Genomic DNA, 22,550 nt, shown 5'->3' with positions numbered 1-22,550 from the left:
GCTTCAAAATACATTAAAAGCCATTCAGTGGCATAAGAGTCCAGATCCCCTGGAACGTGAGGATATCAAATCGGCTGATACAATGTACAAAATCATAATGAATTTGCCTGCATTCCAACCTACCAATGTTCCCAGAAAGTATGTTCATGCTGCCTTAATGTTTGTTTCCTGTGAAATTGCAGAATGCAGTATACTTTCTCTGTTGAGGGACATGCTGCGTTTCTATCCAGAGCGGTTGGATTTAAGTCCATACTTTGAATACTACTTGCATATTACCGATGAGGGCCTTTAGAATGGCTAGGGATATCAAGAAAGGTGGTTTGGAGAATTTCAAACAATATGCTTTGGGGATGTACCAGCCATCAAGAAGGTTAGCAAACATAGCAAGTTAATATAGATAGACTTCCACTTCTACTGCAGTCATGACATCTTGTTTGCTCCATACAAGTTGGCATATATTATGATATGCAAAAGAAAATTACGCTAAATCCCCCGCAGTACATGCAGCCTGAAAGACTCCAGCTTTAATCAACTGTCCGATTATGCCAAGGTTGACCAAAATCTTAAGCAGACGTTTTCTACAAGAGCTTTCATTGCCATGGAAGCAAGCCTTAAATCTACAAATCGGATTCTATATCCACAAATGTTCAAGTCAATTACAAAGAGAACCACAAATCATTGGCTAAGCATAAAATGTGCGCTTATTGCAGGGGAAGCTGGTGTCCATGCACGGGTCATTGGGCTCTTCTACAGTGAATGTTAATATAGAAATTAACGGGGAATGAAAGTGTCCACTGATGCCAGTGAATGATCGTTCTTGGAATTATGAATTGTATTAGTTTGTGCAGAATTCATGTCTTTGGTATTCTGCAGGTGGTTCTGGTAGTGGTTCTAGTAGTAGGAAGAGCACACCTTCGGCTACTTCTGGACTGAGCTGGGATTTAAAGGAAGACATGGCAGAGGAAAAGACATACTATGACGGTGACAGCAATTTAATTTTCCAATGAAGCTGGAGGTGTGTAAAATTTACCAAGATCTTGCCTCAGACCAAGAGGAAACTATAGATATATAGTTGAAGCATACTACCACTTGTGCTCAGATGTAGGGTGATTGAGAGGATTCATTTACAAGATTTAAGGAAGGGGTAATCTCAGTTAAGGATAAGATGCGTGCTGTCCTGCCTACTGCAAGGGAGGAGATTGTTGGCCACCCTGCTCAATGTCCAAGTGGTAGGTGTCACAGAACCTGTGGAGTCCACCAGTTGGCTGAGCCCAGTGGTTGTGGCAAGAACAAAGGCTGGCAATCTCAGGCTGTGCGTGGCCCTCGACTCCCTCACTTCAACATGTGGGTGAACTGCTAACCGTATTCAAGAATTACTGTGCTTCGGAATGAAAGGTATTTTTCAACCAGAGATTTACGATCTGCTGATCACCAAGTCAAATTTCATCCACAATTATAACCACTCAATGCATTAATTACACCAGACTGCTTCTTCCAACATAAAATAATACTGTTCAGCCTGGTATGAGAGGCTGCTATTTTTCAAAGGATAGTCCACCATCTCTTTAAAAGGAATGAGCAATGCAAATGCTTTTTACAATGATCTTCATGTTTGAATATGCCCAAACTGAACACAGCATGATGTTGGATAAAATACTAAGCAAACTCAAAACAACAAGGCATGACTACCTTGGAGGAAATCTGCACTTCAGATGTCCAAGGACGGTGCCAGCAAAGGTCTCATCAAGGCTAAAATCCAATTTACGACAATGGGGAATAAGGAACAAGTGTCCTCTTTTTTTGGGCTTATGAGAGCTCTATTTAACCAAGCTATTGAGAAGGACACTGAAGAAAGGTTAAAGTTTCACCTACAGAGAAAAGGAAAAGATGAGCTTTAAAGAATTTAAATGAAACGGTCTATGGGCCTTTCTCAGAGTTCATTTGAACCTGAAAATGTGTGTAAAATTACTGTAAATGCCAGCAACAAAAGGGGACAACCCATGGGGTGAATCATTGCTTTCGCATCCAGTACTTTGTCACCCATGCAGAGAGACTACTCCGTGATTGATAAAGAAATGACCACATGCTCCTGGGAGTTCAATAATCTCACAACATATATTTGAGGATGACATTTTCTGTTTGGAACGGATCACAAGCCGCTCATCAACATCCCCTCTGAAGGTGGTCTGTCCAAAGTGTCACCAAGTTGGACTAAGATTTGGGCCAATCTCTATGGATGCAACATCTCCATCCAAATATCTGGAGCACACGAAACCAAAGGGCGAACTGCTTGTCAAGCCTTCCTTAGCAAGAGACAATTACTCCTGATGAGGAGAAATATAAAGAGGAGGTTTGCATGGTTAATATGAAAGACATTTTGGAGAGCTGTGATGATGGATGAAAACCATGAAGGAGATGGCAAGTGTGTAGCACCATGTGCTGAATGTGTGATTTTAGAAAAAGTGTCGGCTATGAAGCTTCAGCTATATGTCAAGGTAGTACCTTAGTTGTCTAAAGAGGCTGGGCTTGGATTCTTGCTGAGAAACTAGTCCTACCCCCAACTGTGAGAAATAAAATGGCCAAGCTGGCACACTCAGGGCCCTTAAGATTAAAAGTGGCAAAGCACAAAGTATGAGACACTTATTGTAGCCAAACGGAGCAGGGATATTGTGGAATATGTAGGTCATTTCAGGGTGTGTCAGTTTGATGAGAAGTTCCAGGACGCGGGCTGACAGACTCACACCATACTTTGCTACTGAACATGCACCTTTCAAGAATATGCATGGGAGGAAGGTCAGGACCAAGAAACGCACTGGGTGGCTGATGCCAATCCATCAGGAAGGCTTAGACAGCAGTCAGAAGTGAGGGGTTTTAGAAGGAGTAAGGAGGAGGACTAAATTAATGCAGGACGAGATGACTAAAATGACCACTTTGCCACAAGACATTCTCATATTGCTCAAATCTCTCAAACCACGGCTTTTTCAAAAATTCCTGCCGAAATACTAATCCCAATGGGCACACAGAAAGCAACTCAGGTAAAAAGATGCCAACCAAATGCTTGCTACCCACACTCTGTACAGCGCTCTGGTGCCATCGGGTGAAGTCCACACTTTAAACAATAAAATAAATGAAAAAATGAGCTAGCCCCACTTACCGATAGGGAATTGGGTTAAGGTATGCTTACTCAGCTGTGTTGCTAAAGGCATGTCTGAATTTAGTCAGTCCATGGGAATTGTAGGTTTATAATTCAAGTGTATCAAGTTACAAGATAGTCGATGGTGGATTAGTGAGTGTTTGTGTGCCATGGTGGTGATGAACCAAGTGAGGGTGTAGGGTGCCGTGGCTCGTGGTTCTGGTGAACCAGTTTCTACTTATAATGAAGCTCACTCCGGGGCGCCAAACCAGAATAGGGGTTCCGCTCACCCTTTTCTCTGAAGAGGTAGTTCTAAATTCAGTGGTCCGCAGGATACCAATCTTGACAAAATGGGAGAATTGCTGACATAACCCTCCTCATCGTCCGAGGGTGATTTAGCAAGATGTTATGTTAACTTATTAAGCGCTCGTTCACCCGAGGGCATCATGGCGCTGAAAGGAGCGAGACTAACATGATACTTTACAAGGAATGGGTGGCTCCCGTGGAGTTCAAGGATCATGGCCTGCGTCATTAATGTATTCTTTGCTGCTCCACCTTCAACAGTTTCTTTGTTAAGGTTACAGGTCGCATAGTTTTGTTTGTTCAGATATTTGATACAGCGCAGACCTAGCACCAAGGTGGTCAGGGTGCCTCGCAGGATACTAGGAGCATCTTGAATATAAGCTGCTGTACAAAGTATCATGATGTGCGAGCTCTGTTTGGATCCAGATTACAGAAATGATGGTGTACAGAAACATGCAATAGGGTCAGTACAATATACTGATGGTTTCAATAAATATATGTATTTTGCTTCCCATAATTAAACTTGGAGAGATAGAGGAGGACTGGTGGGGAGGGTTTGCCTTGGTCATATACACCATCAGAAACACATTTGTTTAAATGCTTTTCCTCAACCTTATTAATATAACATAAACCTTAACATTGACTCCATATCTTAACCTTTAATTTAGATGCATTTCTTTAATCATGAACAAAGAACCTATTCTACATTATCCTAAATGTACCTTTTTTCCACGTGCTCCAACTTAGGGTTCAGAGTAACAGGCTCCACCGTAAGATCCACTTTTCGAACACTCCCAAAGAAATCGGTAATGAGAACGTTTTGTGGATCTCTCTGAAAAAGGTCTGTCCGATGTCCAGGGGTAGAAACGCACAAGCTTTTCGGGCAAACCTGAAACTGAAAATTTACATTATACATTAACAGAGACTGTCTGATAGTTAAGATTGGATTTCAAAGCAAACATCAATATATTAGCTAGTACAACCAAGGTTTCAAATGATTTTAACATGCAGGGACAGATTCTGAAGGTTTTTCGCGGACACAAAGGGGCTCGCTAGCAAGTTCCCTTCTTTTGTATTAGAAAAATATGGCCTTCACTCACACCAGTTTGTGAAATTACTCAAAGCAGGGGGCTGAATAGGATATTTTCAAGCATTTTAACGGGCGTCCAAACTTAGAAATTGGGTGCGCTTTAAAATATGCAGATATCAAACACCCCTATGTTCATTCGGACCAGGCGCAGGGGGATGCGCAATGCATGACAGGGCCATTACAGACTGTGTTGAGCACTTTTTTTTTTAAAACTGGCACAGGAGAGGTCTGAACCGCTGCTGTCCCACTTGCGTTTCTATCCCTCAAACGGGAATAGAAATACTGTTTTATTTGGGTGGCATTGAACAATTACAGGAGAGCGAGACTAACTTCAATACGGAAGGCAGAAAGCTAAGAGAATCAAATCATTATTTCATTTTATTTTGATTTGAGTACAAAAAACATTACACATTTTAATCAATTTAGATAAAAAAGCATTCTATAAAACATGCATCCAAGCATTCATTCAGTCCAAGTAAATCCCTAAAAAACAATTCAATTATTTTAAGATACAGAAGAGAAATGTACAATTCATTTCCAAATCTCTTCATATGTACATCTAACAGTAGTTCATTCCAAATATAGTATCGACTATTGGTGCCCATAAATGCAGATCTTCTTTAAAATAATGAATTAAATATTTGGTACCGCATACCGTTGACCTTTAAATAAATGAAGGGTCCGTATGGATTGCCAACAGTATGCCTACAGCTTTTGAGGCAGGTGTATAATGTATTTGCCTACTTTTAGGTAGTCCGCTTATATTTTGGACCTTTATTATGGGATACCAGACATAATTGATGGGTAGAGAGATAGATTAGATTGAGCCCCTTGTTGATATATTTGCGAGTACTACTGAATGAGGGGAGACAGCAAGCTATTTTAACAGCTATTTTTAATTATATGTCTATTTGTTTTATTTTTAGAATTTGTTAATGTTCATCCCATCCTGATGAAGACTTATATATTGTGTCAATTCGAAACTATTTACCAACTGGAAAGCCCGTATTTTAAAGAAGATCTGCATTTATGTGCACCAATAGTCGATACTATATTTGGAATGAACTACTGTTAGATGTACATATAAAAAGATTTGGAAATTAATTTTACATTTCTCTTCTGTATCTTAAAATAATTGAAAATAAAATTAGGGATTTACTTAGACTGAATGAATGCTTGGATGCATGTTTTATAGAATGTTTTTTTATCTAAATTGATTAAAATGTGTAATGTTTTTTGTACTCAAATCAAAATAAAATTAAATAATGATTTGATTCTCTTAGCTTTCTGCCTTCGTCTCGAAGTTAGTCTCGCTCTCCTGGCACCACTTTGTATTTCATTGTATGTTTCTACCTCAAGGTGCCAGTGATTGCTGAGGTTCCCACCTTGGGTTTTGTATATTGAACAATTACAGGTCATTTAAGGGCCCGTCATGGAGAAATGCACCTTCAGCACCCACATGTGTTCTGGATGCTTGCAATATATTAGTGCTGGGCGCACGTTCCTGGGACTAATGTAATGCAAGAAGGCTGGCCAGTGAATCCTTTGTACTGCTGCTCAGCATCCTGGAAACGTACAGGTCAAATTGATAGCGTAATTCCAAAAATGAGGCCTCTAAGAATAGCGCATTCTCTGTAGTATTTTTGGATTCCCTATATTTTTTATAAGAATGAGCCGCTCTAGGTTTTGTACATGTAACAAAAGTGCAACATTGTAAGTCTTACTACATTATGAGAGATAGCCACTATTAGCAGATCTAGCTGCTGGCAATCTTTTAGTTTCCTTGTGAACTAGAAATAGCATAGAAGGAATACTTACTTACTTTTAACTCCTGTTCTCCAGCATTGGTATCTTTCATGGATTTGCATGCTCCTTGAATATTTTCTATCAGGTTGGGAATCCTCAGTAATATTAAAGCCGTTTAACTCCCCTTAGCTCCGCCTCTGGTGACCTTCTTCAGATTTGGAAGTGCACGTAATGTGGCAATAAAAACCAAGAATAGCCAGAGAGGGGAAGGAGGGAGGGTCGCATGTGAATCCATGAATGATACCCATGTTGGAGAACAGCGGTTACAGGTAAGTAACTTATTCCTTTTCCAGCATTGGCTCTTTCATGGTTCCACATGCTCTTTGAATAAGATTATACAGCAGTACATATATACTACCAAATGGGCAGAGGCACAACAGAAGTAACCAACTCGCCTCTGGAACACTCACCTCATGCGAACAGGTCGCAAAGCACTGCCTGGCCGACACAGGACTCCTCCCTACAATCTTTATCGACGCAGTAAAACCTTGTGAAGGTGTAGACTGGCCCCCATGTGGCTGCCCTGCATATCTCAAGCAGGGGGACACCGGGCAGGAAATCTGTAGTAGACAGATCTTGTTGAGTGTGCTCTTGGTCGTCCTAGAAGCGGCCTGTTGGCTAGATGATGCAAGTGGGAAATACACACAGAGAGCCATTTCACAATGGAAGACTTCAAAAGGGTGTTTCCCTTGGTGACAGGTCCAAAGGCAACAAATAGTTGCGAAGATTTTCAGAACTATTTAGTGCGAGCCATGTAGCATTTGAGAGCTTGGGAGACACCAAGAGAGTTAAAGGATAGCTCAGCCGGTGATCAAGGAGAGCAAAAGTAGTAAGGGTGCATTCAGGCGGAATGCCGAAGGGACCTTTGGCATGAAAGACGGATTTGTCTGTATCACCACTTTAGACTGGTGAAAACAGAGGTAAGGAGGCTTGAAAGAGAACTTGCAGTTCGTTGACCCTTCTGGCTGAGGTGACGGCCACTAGGAATGCGGTCTACCATGAGAAACATTTCAAAGAGGCTCTGTGTAGGGGCTCGAAAGGAGGGCCCATATGTTTCGAGAGGACAACATTTAGTTGCACCATGGGGCCGGGACCCAAATTGGGGGAGAAGTGCAAAACAGACCTTTAAAACATTATTTTACCCATGTTTGAGACCATATAGAGATGGCTGGCCTGTGGTTAGTGTATAGCATGAAAAGGCTGCCAAATGCACCCTGATCGATGAGTACGAGAGGCCGGATTCTGCTAAAGACTGGAGCTTTGGCAAAGAGCCGCTTGAATGTGCAACGGGTGTAGGTATTGCTTCGCAAACCAGATGGTAAAGCTTTTGCACTTTCTCTTGCAGCAAGAAAGTGTACATGCCGCTTTTATCCTGGCTAGAATCCTTTTGCGTTCTGTGGGTAGCAGAAAGTCACAGAATTCTAGGACAGCAGCAGCCAAGCCGTCAAGTTGAGTGATGCAGGGTTGTGATGCAGCACTGACACGCCCTCCCTGTAGACCAAGTCTGGTAGAGGAGGAAACCTGATATAGGATGTCCCTGACAGGTACAGTAGGTCAGAGTTCCCAAGTCTGCCACGGCCAGGTTGGGTCTACTAGAATCATCCGGCAGCTGCTCCGTTTCAGGGAACTGACAACTTTGGGAAGTAGTGGGATTGGGGGAAGGCATAGGAGAACAGGCTGTCTCACTGTAAAGAGAACATGACCCCATGAAACCGCCTTACAAACTTGGTGCATTTCCTGTTGGTCGCTGTAGCAAACAGATCCATCTCTGGACTTCCCCACTGGGAGAAGAGATGGAGAACTTGGGTCTGGTGAAGCTCTGTGGCAGGATCCGAGTTCTCAGCTGTGTGAGTCCTCTATTGTATTGTGAATGCCTGGCAGGTGGAAAAGCCATCAAAGGGCATGTCGACCACCTTAGCTTGGACTTTCAGTCAAAAACTGGCAGCTTTTAACCATCAATGGCATCGTAGCACTGCTACATTACCCCTATTGCGGATCCCAGTATCCGCTAAATCTACAGCAATAGAAATGGCGTGGGTGGATTCCCGCCTCACCTTCATGAAATAGCGCAAGTGCTTCTTCCCGCTTGTCATCTGGGAAGAAGTCAGTATTGGTTTGAGCTTGAACCAAAGCTCACGATTTTAGCTGGAGAGAATCACAAGTGAATTTTCCACCTTGATTGTCATTGCAGCTGTAGAGCTGACCCTTTTAGCAGATTCGTCCAGCTGCTTGCCCTCTTTATCTGGAGGTACCATGCAGGGAGAGGAAGGATTGGCAGAACGCTTGAGAGCAGCTGCAGAGACAACCGAGTCAGGACAAGGTTACGTGCACAGGCATTTGGGTGCCGACTATATTTTTTTTATCAATGCGGTCCTTTTTGGGAAACGCAGATAATGGGTTTCTCATTACTAGAAGCCTGTCTTCCCAAATATTCTCTAATACTGGAATAGCCACTATTGATTTTCTGGAAGACACCCATTGTTGGTGTAGAAATCCCTCCTTTTTTTGCTCTTTCGGGCAGAAGTTCAAAAGGTTATGCTGCTCATGACAGGAGGGCATGAAAGGAGCCAATTTCGTCTGGGAGTGAATCTTATCGCAGTAAGTCTGCTGGCTCACCATCACCTGGCACTAAATCTTCAAACTCATCTCTAGAGTGTGTGCCTGGAGAATCAAAGGACGGGTAGTCGTCTATGTCTATATCCCTAAGAGTTACAGGTGGTAGCAGCGGTACTGCTGCAGAAGGTCTGGAAGGTGGTGGTGGCATTAAACCTTCCCTTGCGAGGAATCTGTCAGGTTGCGCTGGAGAAGTCACAGGAAGTCATTGCTGGAATTCAAAAACTAATGTCAGCAGTGTGGAGAGTATGTCCATTGACACATCCCTGGAGCAAGACGGTGGAGGAACATGCATAGGAACAGTGGGGTTATCCCTTGGAGAAGGGATCTCTTGATATGGGAAGACTTTGTGTGGGTGGGGCTGGTGGTGGCATGTTCACCACAAGAGGCACAGTCCTCTCTCTATTGTCTCTGAAGGGCTCAACCTCTTGTACATCCTATTCCATGTCTGAGTCTGCACCCTGTTGTAGTGATTGTTCTGGATGGACAATGAATGGAAAGGGGACTGCGAGTGGTACATAAGGAGTCAGAGAAATCAGTGGCTGGGCATATGTTGGCCTGGACGGTAGGCTGGTGTGGATGGAACCTCCCTATCCACAGTCATTCCCTTAGGGAAGGCAGACACGAAGGGCTGCTGGATAGGAGTCGTTGACGCTGCAGATGTGCTAGGTGACGGCATAGTAATGGTAGTACACTTAGTCTTTGACATAGACGAAGACGAAGACTTGGTCGTTGATGAAGAGGTGGACAAGCCAGGAGGAGTTTACTGGGTAGTTGATGAGGTTGTCTTAGTCATCTCTAGCTCTACCTGCGGTGTTCCTCAGGGGTCTAAGCTCTCTCCCAGGCCGTTCAACCAATACCTGGCACTTCTTGCCCACCACATTGCCGCTCTCTGCCCAAACTTGCAGATGACACTCGGCTCACTTTCAGGCCAACCTCAGCCACCTCTTCTCCCTCTCTCATCTCTGACTGACTGACCGCCATCCAGGAGTGGTGTGCCGCCAATGATCTCTGCCTTAATGCCAGTAAGACCAAGATTCTCCCCATCAGCACACCCGCTCCCTTCTTTCCTGTCACTCTCTGGCCGGCCTCTCTTGGCCCTCTTCCTGCTCCCGCCTGTGAGGCTAAACACCTTGAGGTCATCTTCGACTCCACACTACTTCTCTCCTCACATCGGACGTCTCTAAGAAGTCACACTACCAGCTGCACCTCCTCAGAGGTATTCTTCCCTACCTCTCCTTCCCCCAGAAGCTCACTATGTCCAGAGCGCTGGTTCTCTCTAAGCTGGACTATTGCAACAGCCTCTTTCTAAATCTGCCAGTTTCTACTCTCCGCCCTCTGCAACTCATCCAGAAAAGGACTGCGAGGCTGGTCCTTGACCTCAAACCCAGGGATCGTATCTCTCCAGGACTGACATCTCTGCACTGGCTCCCAGTGGCTGCAACGATTAAGTTCAAAACCATCTGCATTGTCCACAAGGCCTTCTGTGGCCTGGGGCCTCAATACCTTCAACTCTCTCTTCCTAAATATGTTCCTTCTCAAGCTCTTCGCTCATCCGCCTCCTACTCCCTCAGGGTCAGTCACTTCTCCAAGCAACAAGTTGGTGGTAGATCTCTTTCTTCGGCTGGGGCCTCCCTCTGGAACAGCCTCCCTGCCTCCCTGAAACTTGAAAATCATCTCTGGTTCCGGAAGCACCTCAAAACCTTTCTCTTTGCTTCTGCTTTTTCTCCTCCTCTCCCCTGCTGACTTCCTGGCTGAAACTGAAACTGCACTGGTTACCTGGCCACGCTCTGATCTCGGGGCCAGGTCCCCTCGCCCGCCAGTCGCACACCTGCACTTCCTGGCAAACCCCTGCACTTGGGGACTGTTTTCTGTATCCCTACAGTCCCACTACCAGCACTTGATACCCGAGGTCTGCACTTACCCTTGCACTTGCCACCTGGTGGCCGTACTCTACTTATTTATTCTATTATCCCATGTACTGCTTCCCCCTTCCCATGTACTTGCGTGATCCGAATGACACCTGGCCTAGTAGGCTCGTTGTCGGTCTTCCATCTGTTCCCCCTCCCTTGCCTCATCGTGCCTTGAAACACTTGTGTATATATGCCATATTTTATCATATTGAGGAGGTGGTCAACGGGATAATCGATGAAAATCTAGGTCAACTATGGGTCGTCACGGTGTCGACAATGACAGTGTGGATGAACGGACTGCAGTAAAGGACAAGCATCATTACTCTGAATATTGTTTGGACGAGGAAGTTTGAGACAATGGTGTCTTAGATGTCAAAGTGATCAATGAAGGGACTGTGGGCGTTATGAGAAACCTGAAGTTGTCTCACTGCGAATCCCGGGGCTCTGTCATCCAGGTGGCCAGGACACAGTCATCGCTTTTGGATCCAGTTCCTGGGGGTGGACCAGTGCGGTAGGATCAATTGGGTGAGGGGTCTTCAGGGAGTGGAAGTGGGACGTTGGATGGTGAAACACGGTATCCCCTTCCCTGTAACGCCTTTACCCCATCCTACCAGGTAGGATACTTAGGAACTCAACCCCACCCTTTTCCCAAGACAAACACTTTCTCACAGACAGCTCAAAGTGACCCGACCCATATACCTGGCATGTTCCAATACAATGGTCAGGCAATTACTGACCATTACACACACCTGACTTCCAGCACACTTCCCCCACCTGGATAAAAGGCGGAGCATGAAAGCACACTCTGAGCAAGGCAAAGCACACAAGGAAGCAGCAGTTCCAAGAAGGCAGTTTAATTCAATGCGAAAGTCGGGCAAGACCGAGGAGAGGATTGCAAGGAGGGAACTTCCCTTGACCTTTTCAACCAAAGACCGTCCTTCCAGAATATAAAACTTAAGACCCGGAACCAATGCTGAAGAATCGCACATTGTATGTCGGAGGTAACCGGGGCTCTCCTGCGTCGATAGTCAAGGCGGGGAGAATCGTTTGCCGCCGTAGTACTGTCCTTGGCTCCTACAACAAAGCAGTGCAAGTGAAGTCAGCACAGCCGGTGAGTTGGGGAGACCAATACCAGAGCAGTCTGTGTTGAAGCCAAGGTTGCAAGCAGCAAAATTGTATAGTGAAAACTAAAGAGAACAATGTTTGAAGCTTATGTGGCAAGCAACGCGAACACAATTAAACAGCCGTGACTAATGGAACTTTGAAGCCCAGAAACGATAGCATAGATAGAGTGGTCTGGCACCACGTGGGTGCTCATTCAAAAATCTGTTAGGAATCCAGCTGAAAGGTGGCAAATGTGAAGAATGTTAAAGAATTTTGAAATCAAAGTGGTCCTGCAAAGGGTAAAGCAAAACGCTGTGCACATTTGAAAGTCTTCGATAGTTGATGAAAAAGGATATGAAGTTGGTTCTAAGACCAGCAGAGGGAGATCAGTTAAAGGCTTTTGGTTAAAGCAAGTTTGTGCAAGGTTATATTGCAAATTGGAATTAGTCTGAGCCCGACTGAGGGGGTTCGGTGATTGGGAGCAGCTGAGGGAGGTCTGGGGTGAACCGAGTCACCCAAAAAAGAATATCCTAAGAGAAAACGGATGCATAAATAATTTACAAATATTGTGTCGAGAGGATCTCAGACTGGCTTACAGGGGTCCGAGGTGAATAGTGAATCGTCTGAGAGATTGAGTACTTGTGAAGATCTGAAAGAGGAGAAAAACTTTTTGTTTGTTTGTCGCATCAGACCCTCTCAATAAAGAGACTTTGAAAGGCAAAGAGACTTGGGCACGGAAGGCCCTGATGCTGGTGATTGAATTGTATCCTTGTGCTAGAGAAGCCAGAAACTGTGCTAAACTAAGCTAGAGTGTACCGCCTTGTCTCGTGCTGAAAACGTGGGGAAGCGAGGCCAACGGCCTGAACATCCGGACATATCATTTTGTGAACACTTCTTTTCGTAACACTGTTTTCCACACTATTTGTATTTAGAGGTAAGGATTGGCAATAGGTTTATTACTGTAGGCCCCTTTATTTTGACAAGACACCAGTTGTACTGCGTTATTAATTGATGGTCGTAGCTTGCTCCCATCTATAGATTTAGGATTAGATAGGCATTTTTTAACACCTTTTTTTGAAGTTCAATAAACACCCTTGAACTGTGGTCACTTGTGTCTGGCTTACTATTGAATTACTCTTTCTGTGCTTTAATATGCTCCTCTTTCAGAAACATGTCTGGGGATGCTTGTGGTCTTGTGCAGAAGGGATGTGACCTAGCAGTTTGGGCTGGACTGCCCCCTTTGAGGTGGGACCAAGCCTGATTAGCATATGGTCTTTCCCCTTCTGTAATGGCTTGGCCGGTGAAGAACGATGGTCTGGGGGTTTGCCAGAGCAATGCCAGAGGTTAAAATTCATCCTAAACCTTCCAGTCATCACCTCTTTGTTTTTGTCTTCCTTTTTGGTGTCTGTCTTCTCCATTGACTCTTGACGGCCTCAGACAGAAGATGGGATCTCCAGAGGCAATGGATGGCCTGAAAACTCAGTGCCATAGGTGAGGAGTGAAGCGGAACCAACCCCGAATATTTAAATGGAAAAAACATACAAAAAATGTGAGAGTTGTAGCAGAGAAAAACTCGAGGACTACCAACACTTAACATGAAGTAACAAATATGAAGATGGCCACAGAGGAGGAGCTGCGGGGAACTGTCTAATTGGCTGTGGGCATTATGATCCAAAATTACTCTAAAGTGACAAGCAGTTTCTAAAGTTTAAAGGTCAACTACTTTAATGTAACAGAGGATTCCCAGCCTGATGACGGGGAATATTCAAAGAGCATGTGAATCCATGAAAGATACAATGCTGGATAATGTGCACATCTAGTACGGTGCTGGAGTAACCGCTTATTCTGTAGATTATGATCTTGTATGCATTTGCACGCTAAGAAACAGTCCCAAAACTGATTATCGAAACAGACGGAGGCCCCCTGGTAGGGGCCTTGTGCACAACAGAATTTCCTGACCACATTTAACCAAGGTAAGTTCCAATCCTTGAGTTAATATTTAGTCAATCATCCTCCCAGTTTGTGTGCAACACTTTTCACATGCCCTCACAAATAGCCTAAAGTAACAGAGATGGTTCAAAGATTGTTATTAATATGTGTTACCGTATGCTAAGGGTTGTCCCAATCTCTCTGGTCTATGTGAAGCAGTTCTCTCTCTGAAACCCAGGTGTTCTTATTCCTCAGGTTAGTGCCTAGGGCTTATTGACCCCCACTATCTACACTATCTTTCTGTTGTGACGAACCCCTGGGTATTGTCACTGCTTCCAAGAGGGAATCCCCTTCCCATGAGCCCAGGGAGGCAGGGTCACTACCTGATAGTCCCCGTAGGGGCGGTACTCAACGGGTGGGTCTCATGGGGAGGGAAGCCCTCCATGGGACCAATGATGATCATCTTGGGAGAACATTGTATTCATCCCCTTCATTCATGTCCCCTCATAATTTTCACCCCAATCCCACCTCTATGTATCTCTGTAGAGTAGAGGATTTCATTCACACAGATCATACTGGGATGAGGAAGAGTGAGGCTTACCCAGGTGAGTGCATAAAATCACTGACACGAAGAAGATCAAACAAGGAGGCAAAAGCCCACTGTGGAACCAACATATGTGGTGCAGTCTGCTAAAAACCACTCCGGCGATAAAAAGCAAAGAAGGACTGTGTACATTGTCAAGCAAGCCCTGGAGCAGCGAGTAAACAGATCCTAGTTCTGTGGCAAGAGACCCGAAGAGAAGCGAGAAATGTCGTTGAGGAGGGACGAGTGTCTTCAGTAGATCCATGGAGCAGGAACCTGTCCGGTGACGGGGAAAGAGGAAACCCGACCGGCGGAGCCAAAGCAAGGGAAAGACAAGCAGCTGAGAACGCGAGAGAGAGCTAACTGCTGCAGAACCGCCAAGGGCAGTAGGCCGAATGGGGAAGCAGTGGAGAAGCCCCGCTCTACTCACAGGACAAGCCAGAGACTGGGACAATATTTCCTGAAGGTAGGGAAAGGGTCGGTGCCAGCTGGTGGGAAGCAAAGGTATCAAATAAGTTAAAAAGACACGTGCCAATATGCAGAGAGGCAAAAAGGGATAACGAACCAACTGTAAAAGCTGGAATGAACTTTACAAAATATTCTATGTGGAACAGTACCTGGCAGGAGAGTACCCCAGGTCTGTTCAGTTGAACGTTGAGTGAAGCACGGTTAGAGAACCTGAAAAAATAGAACACCAGGCTCTGGGATGGAAATAGGTTTGGACACAGGATGGTGGACACTTTACTTTTACAAGATATCCTGACAAAGTCCTTAGCATTTTTGTTGAGGTAGGGCAAGCCCTCATAGAAATATGGTGAGAAAGGTTTTCCTTTTCTTTACTTTTATAAAAAATAAATGTCTTTGCCAACAAGCATGCCAACACATCTGCACCCTTACACTGTTAGTGAGGGCCTAAAGGAAATCACTTATCTACCAAAGTTCCCTCCGGGACTTAAGAGATGGGGAGAAAAGCAATCCAGCGTTGCAACAGATGGGAGACATGCAGATTAAAGTTCTATCTGTTTAGCTATATCCCCCACAGAGAGACCTAAAGTGTGTACACTGGGTTGAGAGCATTCTTATGGTGGCCGTGTAAGAAAGCTTTTTTTCTTGAGACATTTTGAGGAGAACGACAGGGGAGGGTTGGTTTCACCAACTTCGAACTGTGCAATGCAGCCAGCATGCTGAATATGCTCTGTAACTGACTGACTCCAGAAGAGACTAAAACATGGCAGGAACTAGCAAGGAGCCTGGTAGGTCTGATCATCATAAAGGGATGGCATAATGGGGAAGATTAAAAAAGGACCTTCCTTGATCCATCAGGGAACACGTGATATACGGGAGAAGGTTTGCGACTTCACAGGACCAAGACAATGCCATTTTTAGCCATTGAACACTTTGGAATAGCTCCTTTTGACACGATCAAGGAAGAACCATAACCAGGATCAGGGACAAGATACCCCCACAAAATACAAAGGGGTGATCCTGCTGAAGATCATCAATTATTCCGTTCTAATTCAAGTTCTTATTTGAACTTATCAATTCAATTGAACCTTTGGAGCTGTATACATTGTTCTCATTTGAAAAGAAGGCAGTTTAATGTATTATGTAGCTGTATTGGTCTAAACAATTTATAAGCACTGAGATTTATTTTATTACTCCCTGCAATACTACAAATATATATAAATAAATATTTTAATCATAAAATGTACCTTTTACAAAAAAATATTTATCATACATACTAAGAACAAACAGATAAAAACAAGCAGCAAACCTGTTTCTCAAAGTGCAAATAGTGCAGCCATATAACAATGCAAAATCAGACAATAACATACCATGTGCACAATTATATAGAAAAAGAGAGAAATTGGCTTATAAGTGGTATAGGACTAATTATTATGGTCAGTTTTGCCCATCAGCAATCATTTTGCTTGTAAATAATATTTTAGCAAGTGGACACTTCATCAAATAAATGAGCTTTCACCTTGTAAATGGTCACCATGCACGTTTCTGTTTATAGATCAATAAAACATCTTTATCCTGACCAACTACTTGTAACCAAAAGCTAGCTCATGGAACTTGCACTAGGAAGTTGCCAGCACTAGAGTCAATCATCTCACAATCAGTAAGGACCAAAAGGTGGGCAGGGCCAACAAAGGAAATTTGGAAATAAAAGCATTTATGCAATGTTAAGGAGATGAAGCATGGGATAATTTCACATCAAGAAGATACTGGTGTAGACACGTTTGATTTGGTAATTTAAAGATTACCTGCATAGTGGTATCCTAATGTTATGTTGTGTTTGATAAGCATAAGTTCTCACGTAGTAAATTGCATTGAAAGTAATAGCTCAACAGTCCTTGCAGATCTTGCCTTGTTGAAAGACTCATCAAGTTTTGTATCAGTTCTGATTGAGAACTACCACCACAAGGGAACACCCGAGTTGACTTGATGGAACACCAAGAACACGGAAGCCACTTTTGTGTACTGGAAGTCCAATTTACTACGTTTTTCATTTAGTATGTCAATGCTCTTTCTTTGGCATTATTAGATGAAGACATCCTAGTCAGATAAGGAGTTACTGGGCTACCTTATGGAGTTTGATGAGCCGGAAGACTGGAGCGAAAGTTCTAAATACTTTTTAGGGATTTAGAAATTTAGGAATCCACTAATGAGCTTAGGGTTAGTTTTTGGTTTATATTATAACTGTTAAAGGGTAGTGTTTTACTGGAAATCATGTAAACAATCAGTGGCAAGACTTGGTTACTGTTTATGAAAACCTGGCTGATTACCAATTCTATATAGTTTAGAGTTTTGAAGGTTACAGCTCAGTCATTTAATTTTTGTCAGAGAAACGTTTTACATTTTGTAATGATTTTTAGATTAAAAGAACAACTGCCTGTCAGGAGGCAACCAAACGACGCCAGTACAAAAGCTTGAACTCCAGTGGTTTTATTCTGAAGTTGCCATTAACCACCATTATAACAATTGAATGTTAGATGTCCCATTGTGAACAACGGGGCAAGAGCAGGACTTTATCATTGCAAAAAAGGCCCTCCTCTTGCCCAACAGCCAACGTTCCACTTTTTCTTTGTGGTGTCTGCCGGCACTGCTGCACACTTCCTTTGGTTTCTTTTTTTTTACCCAAACCCTCCTTCCCTGCTTTCCTTCTCTCTTCCTGTCCTCCTCCCCTCATCATATTATCACTCTGATTGCCCTGCTGCTGCTAGTCTGTCTGGGCCTGCCCTACACCATGCCATCTCCAGGGTCACTCCTTACCATCCTGTCTCCAGGGCGCAGACACCTCTGCACTAGAATCCCTGTCTCTCCTCCTTTGCCCACTCAATGATCTCCCAGTCTCTGCTTGTGTAGTTTATCTTTGCACTTCCTGGCATGCCTCGTAGCCCCAGCAGGATATCGCCGCCCTCCTCTTCCTCGCCACCTTCTGCCCCATCGACCATCATACCCTCGTCACGTTTATCACTCGACTCCTCTGTTCTCTTCCTGGCAGGCACCGTCTCACCTCCATTTCACAGGGCCACAAGCATCTGCATCTCTGCTTTTCTGCTCTCCACCAAAGGCTTCTGCGTTTTTGATCCCCTCCAGTACATGTTTCAATCTCGGGAGGATAGCCGCAAGACCTAGGTACGTGTTGAAGGGAGGCCAGGAGGGCAAGTGCAAGGGATTGCATAGGTGCATAGAGAAAGGGTCCGCATGTTAAGTGTGAGGAGGGGGTGGACTGGGCAAGGAGGACCAGGAGCCCTGTAGAACTCAGAGGATCTCAGAGGCAGCCAGTCACTCAGGCAAAGGGGGGAATCTTAGCAGGGGGGATATTAGCAGGGGCGGGAAAGAGAGAAGGAAGAAGAGAAAAGGAGGGTCTTGAGAACCTTCCAGAATTTAAGGTGATCCGGCTCAAGCCTGAGAGGGGCAGGGAGACCGTTTCAGAGGGAGGATCCTGCGGAGGACAGAGATCTACTCCCCACTCTCTGCTTAGCGAAGCGTCTGATCTGCAGAGAGTTGGAGCTAGAAGACCGAAGGGCTCTAGCAGAGAGGTATTTAGGAACAGAGTTGAATGTAGCGGGTCTGAGGCCCCAGAAAGCCTTGTGGATGATGCAGAGGGTCTTGAACTTGATCCTAGTAGCAACCGGGAGCCACTGGAAACATTTTAGGGCTGGAGTGATGTGGTCCCTGGGCTTGAGGCCAGGGATAAATCTTGCAGTCTTATTCTGGATTAGTTGAAAGGGCGAAGGGAGGATAAAGGAAGATTGAGGAAGAGGCTGTTGCAGTATTCCAGCCTAGAGAGGACAAGAGCTGTGGAGACGTTTAATTTGTGAGGAAAGGAAGAATGCTTGTGAGGAGGTGCAGCTGATAGTGGACCTTCTTGGCAAGGTCTACAATGTGAGGAGAGAGAGGAGTCTAAGATTACACAGAGGTGTTTTGCCTCCCAAGAGGATGAGGGAAGGGGACCCATAGAAGGTGGCCAGGGGGAAGGAGGGAGATGGGGTCCCAATGAGAAGGATCCCTGTCTTACTGGCATTAAGGCAGAGATCATTAGGAGCAGACCATGCCTGAATAGCTGTCAGACAGGCAGGGATGAGAGTGGAGGAAGTGGAGGGAAGTTTGAAGGAGAGCTGCATGTTGTCTGCAAAACAATGGAAGTGAGGAGAGAAGGAGGAGATCAGATGGGACAGAGGGGCAAGGTAGAGGTTGAAGAGCCATGGCGAGAGGATAGAGCCTTGAAGAATGCCGCAGATGGAGAGTGTGATTGGGGAGAGAAAAGGGTCCAGTTGAACCTGGGAAGGACGGTCAGAGAGGAACGAGGTCAGCCAGTCCAGTGTCAGGCATGTGATGCCAAGTGTCTCACAGAGCCGATTAATTAGGGTGCCATGATTGACCGTGCCAAAGAAAGAGGAAAGATCCAAAAGGATAAGAACAGAAGGAGAGTTGGAGTCGAGATTTGAGAGCAAGTCTTCACAGGTGTTCAGAAGAGCAGTTTCCATGCCTCTGGCTGCTCTGAAGCTAGACTTGTGATCGTGGAGACAACCAACAGATTCAATGTGTTGGATTAGTTGGGAGATGTCCAGCTTCTCCAGGGTTTGCCAAGGAAGGGGGTAATGGAGATAGGACGGTAGTTAGCCAGGCAGGAGGGGTCAGCAGAGGGCTTTTTGAGGAGAGGGTGCACAGGGGAGTGCATGAGTGGCAAAGGAGTGATTACAGAAATCACCCAAGACAGGTGCACGGGAGGCAATGTTGTCCTTGATAGTTCTGGAGGACCAGGGGAGCACCTGTTTGGAGGAGACCTCATCCGCTGCTATGGGCGAGAAAGAGGGGAGTAAAAAGGGCGGGGGCAATGGAGGATCGAGAGCTGGGGAGGGAGCAGAGAGGGTAGTAGAGGGAAGTGAAGACAGGATGTCTACAGTTTTGGATAAGAAGTGAGAGGCCAGTGAAGTACAGAGGGTCAGTGAAGGCAGAGGCGAAGTGGAGACTGCAGCAGGATTGGGGAGTTCCTTGCAGATTTTAAACTGCTTGACAGAGTTGGAAGTGGCCCCAGAGATACAGGCTTGGAAATTGACCCTCTTCATCGGGCAGATGGTGTGGTTAGTGCCTTTGGAGCAGGCGGTAGGCCAGTCTGTCAGAGGATGTGTCTGATGCCCGCCACTTCTGCTCAGCCACTCAGAGAGGGTAGGTCGGAATCATACCAAGAGTTGTGCTTGGAGGCAGGCTTCATGTTGATCCTCATGACAAGGGCAAGGATGTCCAGAGTGATGGTGATAGAGAGATGAAGTTTAGCAAGTGCAGAGTTAGTGTGGGAGTCAGTGGCAGGAGTGAAAGAGGGAATGAAATTGGCAGCAAAAGCAGAAACTGACACTTGCTTCATCGGTCAAATGACAGGGAAGGAGACTAAGTGTGGGCAGGGACTTAGCTGAGGGACATAGAAGATCCAGGTGAGAGGACAGGAGCGCATGGTCAGACCAGGAGAGAAGTGTTGGAGATGGGGAGGTCTGCAGAGATGAGAGCATCCAAGGTATGTCCGGCTGAGTGAGTCAGATCAGAGGGATGAATGGTGAGGGAACGAGTCACAAGGGCTGTGGAAGAGACCGGTAGATGAATCAGGAGTGTTGAGGTGAATATTGAAATTTGGAGGTGGAAGCAAGAGGAGAAGATTTGAGGTCAGACCATTCCGAGAGGAAGAGGGAGATCGGACCAGGGGCCCTATAGGTGGTGGCGAAAGTCAAAGAGAGGGTAGGAGAGGCACCAAGTCTGCAGATGAGGCATTCGAAGGAAGAGTAGGACTGAGTGGGGATGATAGTAGCAGACACCCATTCAGGGAATATCAAGGCCACTCCACCTCCTGACCGTTTAGGCCTGGGCTTAGCGAAGATTGTGTAGCCCTCAGGGAGAAGTGTGTAAAAAGCAGTGACAGAGCTGGCAGTGGACCATGTCTCAGTGAGAGTGAGAACATCAAGTTCAAAGGCTTCAAGGAGGAGGCAGATCTCAGAAGAGTCACTTAACAGCAGAGCGAGAGTTGAGAGTAGCTAGGTGAAGCTGGATGCCACCTTTGAAGGTGGTCTGAGGCGGGGTACAGGGATGTGGTATGCCCTTCGGAGGAGAGGATGCATGAGGGGTGCCAGACAGAGGAGAGGCAAGAGAGGAGAGGAAGTTGACGAGAGACAGAAGACGCCTATAACGAAGAAGGAAGTTGGGCTGAGAGCCTTGGACATGACAGTGCGATTCGGATATATATTAATGATGCACCTAGAGGACGAGAAGCATGCCAAGAGAACTTCCCATCTGGTGTCACCATTAATGGACGAAGAAGAGTATGGGGAGAGGACAGAGACCATGTGGGGAGTCCATAGGTCAGACGAAGGAACGACAAAAAGAATGTCTGTGACAGTCTGCCTGGAACAAGCGTTGACGTAGGTCAGCAATGGGCAAGCCTAGATTGGAGATCAAGAGATACTTTTTGTAATTCTTTCTTCCAGGCTTTGAGAGGGAGGAGGGAATAGGTGATAGAGCAGCAGGTAGAATAAATAGGAGATACAGAGAGACCCATTGAGGGAGAGGGCAGAGAGGAGGAGGAGGATAGAGAGAGACGGAGCAACCGCCCAAAAAGGGGAAACTGCACAATGCACAGCGAACGCACCAGGCGGCCTAGCAGCAAGATAGTTGCAGTGAGGACAAGAGCAGGGACGCCCCAGGTCGCTGAAAAAGGGGTGGGTAGCTTGATGCAAGGAGAGACTCCCCTTGTTAGAAGTTTTAAGTAGCAGAGCCTCCCAAGGCTTTCCGAAGAGGTGTGCACAGTCAGGATCACGCAACCATTAGGGACATTTCACCATGTCTGCAGCCAGCCAGACAGACTGCAAAGCCCAGCAGAAACACTGCTGTGAAATCAGGCTACCTACTCTGAACAGATTAGGAGGGGCAGCTGCCGCTCCTGTGGCACCAGAAAGGTATATGCTGGTGAACTTGCACACTCTGACCAAACCAGGGAAGATTATACAGTGGAATTGCATGGTAAGCTTGCACCCTCTGACCAATGAGGGGCAGATGGGGCACAATTCACCTAGTCAGTCGCCTGCTGATGCTTCTTCAGATAGGGCACACCTGTGACAGCCCTGCCCTTACTCCCCAGCACTGGCTAGTGATAACTCTCACCTTCAACACCCTTTCTGATCATGCAGCACCCTATGAAGCCACAGGGCTCTCCCCAAGCCGGTTCTGGTTGCTGGTTGCTAGCCCGCAATGTTGGAACTCATGCTCTGTAATATTGCGGGTCCCCAGCAGGATCATTCAGCCCTTTCTCTGCCCGACACCAAGCCCACCAAGATCCTCCTCACAGGGCAGGTCTATCCTACACATTCTTCCACAGATGCTGCAGCTTCCCCTCAGATAATAATCATGCTAAATATACTTGGCACAGAACCTCTATTTTTCTGCGCTATCCACACAGACAGTCCGGCAGGGCACACACAGACTGTGGTCACACGGCGCTCACCACCATATTGGATCTGGTGATGCCCATGGGGATCCTCATCTCAACATGGGTTTGCCCCCTTCAGATCAGGGTCCATC

General features: G+C 45.7%; 1 protein-coding gene across 1 annotated transcript in view; it reads right to left on the bottom strand.

The window, feature by feature from the left end:
* PIGK (phosphatidylinositol glycan anchor biosynthesis class K) overlaps positions 1–22,550 on the bottom strand; it is a 577,610-nt gene that overhangs the window by 260,681 nt on the left and 294,379 nt on the right. The window contains exon 9 of the mRNA XM_069641674.1: positions 4,159–4,331. Coding sequence (XP_069497775.1) covers positions 4,159–4,331 — 173 coding nt within the window. The remainder of the gene's footprint in view (positions 1–4,158; positions 4,332–22,550) is intronic.

Source organism: Ambystoma mexicanum, chromosome 1q, assembly GCF_040938575.1.
Source record: "Ambystoma mexicanum isolate Mex_15411 chromosome 1q, UKY_AmexF1_1, whole genome shotgun sequence".
NCBI lineage: Eukaryota > Metazoa > Chordata > Amphibia > Caudata > Ambystomatidae > Ambystoma > Ambystoma mexicanum.
Note: the sequence above shows the minus strand (reverse complement) of the source record. Positions and strands in the feature narration are given on the sequence as shown.